We start from the raw sequence: 8,941 nt of genomic DNA on the forward strand, positions 1-8,941 counted from the left end.
TCTCTGCTCTTACCCATCATGAGATGTGTCTTGACTCACACCTTGGAAATGAGTCCTTTTTGTCGGCCATCAATTAGGACTGAACTAGCTGATATTCAATTGGACTGACAAGGGGCTGGGTTGCTGTTTGATTATTGATAGATTTTAGGTGTTGTCTTGGCTTTCCTTGCCTTTTTGCACCTCCCTTCATCTGTTCAATACTTTTTCCCTGTGTCATTTCACATTTTCAAACGACTTAATTTCTGAACTCATTTGTTCTACTTTCTTTGTATGTATGGATTACTTGGGTTGTTCACATCTGGTGTAATTTTCAAATCAATAGCACCTTTGGAAGTATATTTAGTGAGAAAAATGGTGACGTTAAATACTTATTTCAGACGCTGTACCTTCCCCTGAGACCAGAGAAGCCTAGCTGTTGTAAAAAAAAAAAAAAAAAAATGCCTTTCTGACATCATTTGCTGCATGACGCAAAATGTTCTCCAGCTGAATAACTCTAAATCTGAAATAATTATCTTCAACATGCAGAACTCCACCAACATCATTCAATCCAACCTTGGTTTCTTCTCAAACAATATCACTCAGGCAGACAAAACCTCTCACTTTTGAGTCACATTTCACCTTCACAAGCCATATCAGTAAAGTCGTCCAGTCATGCTTCTTGCACATATGCACAATAACTGTAATAAAATCGATCATCACTAAACTGGCCTGTGAGTGATTAATCCATGCACAAATTTTCTCCAGCCGAGACTATTGCAACTCACTCCTCTCCGGTATTCGTAAGAAATCCTCCTCCGCCTCCAACTAGTTCAGAATGCAGCAGCTAGGCTTCTCACGGAATCAAATAGGCGGCACCACATTACTCCAATTTTAACATCTCTTCATTGGCTCCCAGTCTGTTTTAGAATTGATTTTAAGGTCCTATGATTACATTTAAAGCATGTATGGGCCTGGCTTCGAGCTATGTTACTGAACTTTTAACCCCGTATGAGCCATCCCGCTGTCTCAGATCTTCTGGTAAAAGGCCTTCTGGATGTTCTTAAGTCTAGGCTTAAAACTAAAGGCGATCAAGCTTTCTCCATCACAGTGCTTCAACTTTGGAAAGACCAGCCTGAGGATTTGAGACACGCAAATTCGTTAAAATGCACTTTTACAGACTAGCTTTTATGTGATGTCGTCTACTCCCCCGTTTTTATTTTTCTGAATTATTTATATTTTTATTTATATTCATTGTATTTTATTCATTAATGGATTTTATATAATCCTGTTCTCTCCTTGAGCCGTCACCTTATCGTGGTGAAGGGGTTAATGTATCCCAGTGGTCCTGGGAGCAAAATTGTCTGGGGCTTTGTGCCCCTGGCAGGGTCACCCAAGACAAACAGGTCCTCGGTGAGGGACCAGACAAAGCAGGCCTCAAAGACCCCTAATGATGATGACAAACAACTCAGTTTTCCCTTGCCTGGACGCGGGTCGCTGGGGCCTCCCTCTCGAGCCAGGCCTGGAGCTAGGGTTCGAAGGCGAGGGCCTGGTGGCCGGGCCTGCGCCCATGGAGCCCGGCCGGGCACAGCCCGAAAGGATAACCTGAGTCCCCCTTCCCATGGGCTCAACACTTGTGGGAGCAGCCATAGGATTGAGCTGGGCATTGACCAAAGGCAAGGACCTTGACGATCCGGTCCCCGGCTACAGAGGCTGGCTCTAGGGACGTGGAACGTCCCCTCTCTGGTAGGGAAGGCGCCCAAGCTGGTGCGTGAGCTCGAGAACGTCCGACTGGATATAGGCGGGCTCACCTCCATACACAGCTTGGGATCTGGTAGCTGTCCTCGCAAGAGGGGTTGGACTCTCTTCCACTCTGGAGTTGCCCACGGTGAGAGGCACTGAGCAGGTGTGGGTATACTTATTGCCGCCCGGCTCAGCGCCTGTACATTGGGGTTCACCCCGGTGGATGAGAAGGTAGCCTTCGGGTGGGGGTACTGTCCTCACTGTTGTTTGTGCCTATGCACCAAACAGCAGTTCAGAGTAGTCTGAACCCGAGTGGTGTTCCGTTATTGGACTTCTGTGCTCATCACGGTTTGTCCATAATGAACAGCATGTTCAAGCATGAGGGTGTCCACACTTGCACTTGGCACCAGGACACTCGAGGCCGCAGTTCGATGATCGACTTGTGGCCACATGTCTTGGACACTCTGGTGAAGAGAGGGGCGGAGCTGTCAACTGATCACCACCTTGTGGTGAGTTGGCTCCGATGCTGGGGGAAGATGCCGGTCCAACCTGGCAGGCCCAAACGTATTGTGAGGGTCTGCTGGGAATGTCTGGCAGAATCCCCTGTCAGAAAGAGTTTCAACTCCCACCTCCGGCAGAACTTCACCCACGTTCCGGGGGAAGCGGGGGACATTGAGTCCGAGTGGAGCATGTTCCGCGCTTCCATTGCTGAGGCGGCCGAGCGGAGCTGGATGAAGTGGCTGGGGAGAGGGAAGTCTGGGCTTCCCTGCTAAAGCTACTGCCCCCGCGACCCGACCTCGGATAAGCGGAAGATAATGGATGGATGGATATAATCCTGTTTTTGTGTTTTTTAGATGTACTTATTGATCTAGTCATTCATTTATTAATGGATTTTATTTTATCGTGCTTTTTTTTATGGGTTTTTAGACTGCCCTATCTATCTTTTCACCCTACATCTACCTTCTTCGTCTCAGTTGGGCAAGCTGGGTTCTTGCATTCCTTGGGGCTTCATTTCCTGTGGCTTCACTGTTTTTGGTTCCTTTTTTGTTTTCGTGATGTTTGGTGTGTACAGTTTTATTCTGTCTGTCAAAGAACTTTGTGACCATGATTTGAAATAGTCATTTATTATTGTTATTTACTTTAATGATGGGTTGCCTAGTGCAAGAAGCTAACTCTACATAGCAATCAAAGTCCTCACTCAGTGTTTTGTTCTTCTCAGACAACAAGCAGATGGGACTCAAAGGCAAAATCAAAAAAATGGTCTAATCAAGCCCATGAGAAACAGAACAAAAAAGTAGAAACCAACCTAAATAAAACCATCTCTGTGGTTACAGGCAATCACCTTACATGTCCAAGAAATTATTTTCTGAAGCACTAGATGAGTTAGTTTTGCAAGTCCTAATGGAAAGAACAGGCGGAAATCATTTCAAAAATAACAGACGCAAAAGAAGAAAAAAAAGAATGTGATTGGCCACCCGGAAAATTTGTTGTGGGAGAAAAGCATTGATGAGATAAGAGAGATCATTTTTTCGGGCCCAGCAGAAGATGTGATGATGGAGACAGTAGTGGAGGTTTCGACGGAGTGTGGACCCATTGAGGAGGAGGAATCCTTCCCCATCCCACCTGATTGTGAGCCTGTTACCAAAAAGAAGAGAGGAGGTCAGTGTCAAAAGACTGTCATACTACTGGAGGCATCTTGTTTTTTGTTGTTGATATTGTTTTTTGTTTTTGTTTCTTGTTACTTGGCTGTTTCTAAACATGCATTGCCTTGAAGAGTGTTCCTGCGTTTCTGATTTTACTTGAATTTTTGGACTCAAGCAAATAAATCACAGTTGCTAGGCAGTATCCAGTTTCTAATGTTAAAAAAATGACAATAAATACTTCTAAATTAGTGAACAGACAATTTCCCAGTGGACAGTGTTGTTGTGAGCATAACACGGCTTACCGCAGCAATAATAGCGTTTTGAAGGTAAAGTAAACGAATGTAAACATTGGCTGGGCGGGGATAGAAGTGCACGGTAATACAGTGGAACTTGGTTTTAACGGACTGGCGGTGTGAGCCACATGGCTAATTTACATGCACCAGGATGGATTCAAATCGCATGTAAATTAGTCATGTGCTCGCTTGAAAACGGCAGTCGCGGGTTCAAATCCCAGATGGAGGAGGTTAGTGTGGATTAACTTGAAAACTTTTGAAACATTTTCAAGCTTTTTATACTTATTTACAGTAATTTTGTACTGTATTGTGTTTTAGGCCACGGAAATCTTTTTAGAACAATTTTGTACTCAATGGTTTGATTTAAAGTAGGGCATAAAAAAGTGCTTCAATTTAACAGTCAATCGACTGTAACAGATGATCCCCACCTCCGTTAGTCCCTTAAATCGAGGTTCCGCTGTATATGATTTGAAGATGTCGTTTTCACAAAAGCGCACAAACTCCTAAAGCCTAATGAGGAGCAGGCCAAGTAAAAAAGGGCTCTTTCGGTTCTCCTGCTTTCACCTCTTCACCTAACCTGTACCATGAACCTCCTGCAATACCGTGAATCTTACTTCAATATCGTGACCTTTCCCACGATATCGCAATAATTATTGTACCGTGAGATGAATACCGTGATAAACCCAAAATGTGAGCTATAGATAGTTAGATCCCTAGTAGATTGTGATTAGCAGGCCAACAGACAGGCTGAGTGTATTTGTTGTCCAGGGATATTAAGAAGAAGGCTGGGAAATTAAAAAATGGATGTTAATTTTTTTAAATATTAGGTGGACGTAAGAAGATGCACCAACCTACATCTAATGGCTCCTTTGACCTGGGGATTAAGAAGAGACAGAGGGAAGGAAAAGGTAGTTTTTTTTTTGTTTGTTTAGTTTTGATTGATTCCTGCCTCTCGCATTTTTTTTTTTTTTTTTTTTTACTTTACGAGTTCAGATGACTCGGTAAAGTTTCTTTTTCTGCTACGAACAAGAGCCCAGTAGACCCTTGGGGGAGTCGCTGCGGCTACATTAAAATCAAATAGCCAATAAAGTTACAGCGGGTATGGAAAGTATTCAGACCCCCTTAAATCTTTCACTCTTTGTTATATTGCAGCCATTTTGCTAAAATCATTTAAATTCATTTTTTCCCCCTCAATGTATACACAGCACCCCGTATTGACAAAAAAAATAATGGAATTGTTGAAATATTTGCACATTTATTAAAAAAAAGAAAAACTGGAAAATCACCAAGCCATAAGTATTCAGACCCTTTGGTCAGCATTTAGTAGAAGCACCCTTTTGAGCTCATACATCCATGAGTCTTTTTGGGAATCATGCGACATGTTTTTTCACACCTGGATTTGGGGATCCTCTCCAGTTCAGTCAGGTTGAATGGCGAACATTGGTGGACTGCCATTTTCAGGTCTCTCCAGAGATGCTTAATCGGGTTTAAGTCAGGGCTCTGGCTGGGCCATTCAAGAACAGTCACGGAGTTGTTCCACTCCTTGACTTTCGCTGTGTGCTTAGGGTCATTGTCTTGTTGGAAGGTGAACCTTCAGCCCAGTCTGAGGTCCTGAGCACTCTAGAGAAGGTTTTCATCCAGGATATCCCTGTACTTTGCCGCATTCATCTTTCCTTCGATTGCAACCAGTCGTCCTGTCCCTGCAGCTAAAAAACACCCCCACCACCACCATGCTTCACTGTTGGGACTGTATTGGACAGGTGATGAGAAGTGCCTGGTTTTCTCCACACATGCCACTTAGAATTAAGGCCAGAAAGTTCTATCTTGGTCTCATCAGACCAGAGAATCTTAATTCTCACCATCTTGGAGTCATTCAGGTGTTTTTTTTTTTTTTCTTTCTAGCAAACTCCATGCGGGCTTTCATGTATCTTGCACTGAATAAAGGCTTCCGTCAGGCCACTCTGCCATAAAGCCCCGACTGGTGGAGGGCTGCAGTGATGGTTGACTTTCTACAACTTTCTCCCATCTCCCGACTGCATCTCTGGAGCTCAGCCACAGTGATCTTTGGGTTCTTCTTTATCTCTCTCACCAAGGCAATTCTCCCCCGATTACTCAGTTTGCCCGGACAGCCAGCTCTGGGAAGGGTTCTGGTCGTCTCAAACGTCTTCCATTTAAGGTTTATGGAGGCCACTGTGCTCTTAGAAAGCTTAAGTGCAGCAGAATTGTTTTTTTGTAACCTTGGCCAGATCTGTGCCTTGCCACAATTCTGTCTCTGAGCTCTTCAGGCAGTTCCTTTGACCTCAAGATCCTCATTTGCTCTGACATGCACTGTGAGCTGTAAGGTCTTATATAGACAGGGGTGTGGCTTTCCTAATCCAGTCCAATCAGTATAATCAAACACAGCTGGACTCCAATGAAGGTGTAGAACCGTCTCAAGGATGATCAGAAGAAATGGACACCACCCGGGTTAAATATGAGTGAGTGTCGCAGCAAAGTGTCTGAATACTTATGGCTGTGTTATATTTCAGTTTTTCTTTTTTAATAAATCTGCAAAAAATTCAAAAATTCCGTTTTTTTTTCTGTCAATATGGGATGCTGTGTGTACATTAATGAGGAAAAAAATGAACTTAAATGATTTTAGCAAATGGCTGCAATATAACAAAAGAGTGAAAAATCTAAGGGGGGTTGAATACTTTCTGTCCCACTGTATCTGTATCAGAGATGTGCAGGTGAGTAACTACACTAAACGGACCTACAAGGAAAAAAAAATCTGTGACGCACTGAATGCGCAATAGGTGAACCACGATATAGCGAGTGATTGTTATATATAGTGACCTTTTGGGTACACATTTGCCATTAGATTATGTAACCTACTGTTTTTTTTTGTTCTAGGCAATACCACCTACCTGTGGGAATTTTTGCTGGAGCTGTTGCAGGACAAAAACACATGTCCTAGATACATTAAGTGGATGCAGAGGGAAAAAGGTATCTTCAAATTGGTCGACTCCAAGGCTGTGTCCAAACTTTGGGGAAAACACAAGAATAAGCCCGATATGAATTATGAAACAATGGGCCGAGCCCTAAGGTCAGCCGTTCTACACAAACAAACATTTCAGTAATTTGTTTAAAATCTCTAGCAAAGCAAATCATCACTATTAAACATGTTATATACAATGTGTGTTTATCTACAGATATTATTACCAGCGTGGCATACTTGCCAAGGTGGAGGGTCAGAGGTTGGCCTACCAATTCAAAGACATGCCAAAGAACATTCGGGTAATTGAGGATAATGATGAAGGGGAAGACAGCGAAGGCATGTGGTCAAGTCAGCAGGGTCCTGAAATCCTGGGGACCACCACCACTGCTGCCTACCACTCTCAGCAAACCTATGTCACAATCATCCCCAACAGCACCACCACCAGGTTTTCACACATTAGTACACTTTTTACATTTAGTTTGTCATAAACCACACTGATAGATTTTAAAATAAACATGTATCTATTTATTCTGTATATTGGTCATTTTCATATAATTTCATCAATAACAGTAAAGACACTTGTAAAAAAAATAATTAAAAAAAAAAAAATAAATAAATAAAAAATAATAATAATTTATGCCACCTTGGTTTGGGTAAATGTCGCTCATGCTGGAACAGCCATGCTTACTTCGTCTTTTCAAAAAGTGTTGAGACATTCATAGTATAGGCAATCTTTATTGACAGAGCAAATGGTGAGGTCCCAGTGAAATATACTTGCGTTAACGGTAAAGACATAAACAGCTTCTTAAAAATTGTTGCACAATTTACAAGGTACTTTTATTGACAGTTCTACAATATGCGTAGCACATACAGAGGATTGAAATTATGGTACTCAACGGCCTGCTACAGAAGAGTATAAAGAAGCTAAACAAAACTATGGTATGTTTTGGCAAATATTTTCCTGATAGAATAAGTAAGAAAGCAATCTTGTCTTTGTGGGTTTTTTAAAAGGACATTCAGTGGGGCATGCCTTTACCTTTATTGATCAAACTATATGAAAATGACCCATATGAAGGTTAAGACTTTCACTTACACATTTTATGTTGGCCCATCTAAGTCTCTTTGTTGCTGTCTTGAAGTCATCAAATACTGCTCAATGGTTCTGCTTATCGGCAAAGACCAGACATTCAGTTGTCTGTATGTTGGCGAACTATTTTCATGATTCTTGTTTTTCCTTCTCCCAACAGACCCATTCATGCCATGCCTGTGGTAATGACGAACGCTCTTGGTCAAGTGACATTAAACTCTTCCTCAATCCTAACCACTACTGCAGGAGCCCCAGTTCCGGTAGCTAGCACTAGTGCACCCCCAAAATTGGTCATCCAGACGCTGCCCACGATGCTGCCGTCTGGTTCAAAAACAGGTGAGAAAATAACAATCATCACTATCCCAGCCAACCAGCTGGCCACGCTCATGCAGGCAAATCCGTCAGCCCAGGTGACCCAGCTCGTACAGGCCAAACCTGTCACTACGCATATAGCTCATGCTGTCACAAAGTCAGCGACAACCCCTACCGTCCCTCTAGCAGCAGGCACACCAGTGCCACAGCTCATCCTAGCCAAACCACAGTTCTCTGTGCAACATGTCCAAAGTCCCACCATACTAAAGAAGCCCTCCAGCAGTCAGCCAGAGGCAGAACAATCAGAGGTCCCGTGCCTCTCAAGTCAACCAGCAGCGCCAGAAGAAAGCCCAGCCTCCTGAGAAGTCAAACCTAAGCTGGGATGGGGTTGTGGGAAATGACAGACTGTAAATGCTGCCGAGGAAGGCTAGTTCTATCTAACCCGTCCCCACAACAGAGCACTCCTCTTTGACTGGCACAGGCTGCTCTCACTGTGGACAAATTGAAACCCCCTCAGAAAAGGAATGCAATTAAGCTCAAAGAAGACGAGCAGCCTTAGATTGTAAATGAAAAAACTCCCATTTGCAATCACACAGTATATAAACTCTCAGCAAAGACTTTATAAATGGAAATTAAATGTACAGAGCATTTTGATACGCAGTAGATATGTTTTCTTCTCTTTATGTTGAGTTTGTTCATTTGATGTCATCTTTGTTTTACATCTTTGTTCTTGTCTGAAGACTTCTGTCCTTCCCTTGCACTGTTGAAAACTGCATATTTTTTTTTTTTACAGCAATTTTAAAAGGGAGTCAAAAGATGTCTATATCCAAATTAAGTTAGATTTTTGCTCCACATATGAAGAATAATATACTATTATTTCTTGTACTATCAGTTTTACTAAAAATGTGCT

The 8,941-nt window shown here is 42.7% G+C and overlaps 1 protein-coding gene across 5 annotated transcripts in view; it reads left to right on the forward strand.

Moving 5' to 3' along the window:
• The window catches only part of LOC133484518 (ETS-related transcription factor Elf-2-like), a 28,643-nt gene extending 19,952 nt beyond the window's left edge, over positions 1 to 8,691 (forward strand). For 3 of the 5 annotated variants that reach the window (XM_061787239.1, XM_061787237.1, XM_061787241.1), the window contains 5 exons: positions 3,259 to 3,378; positions 4,483 to 4,563; positions 6,548 to 6,740; positions 6,847 to 7,077; positions 7,880 to 8,691. In XM_061787239.1, the coding sequence (XP_061643223.1) occupies positions 3,259 to 3,378; positions 4,483 to 4,563; positions 6,548 to 6,740; positions 6,847 to 7,077; positions 7,880 to 8,393 (1,139 nt within the window). In that variant the 3' untranslated portion in view covers positions 8,394 to 8,691. The remainder of the gene's footprint in view (positions 1 to 3,258; positions 3,379 to 4,482; positions 4,564 to 6,547; positions 6,741 to 6,846; positions 7,078 to 7,879) is intronic. The other 2 variants (XM_061787240.1, XM_061787238.1) reach the window with 1 other exon arrangement.
• Positions 8,692 to 8,941: the final 250 nt, after the last annotated feature.

Source organism: Phyllopteryx taeniolatus, chromosome 10, assembly GCF_024500385.1.
Source record: "Phyllopteryx taeniolatus isolate TA_2022b chromosome 10, UOR_Ptae_1.2, whole genome shotgun sequence".
Lineage (NCBI taxonomy): Eukaryota > Metazoa > Chordata > Actinopteri > Syngnathiformes > Syngnathidae > Phyllopteryx > Phyllopteryx taeniolatus.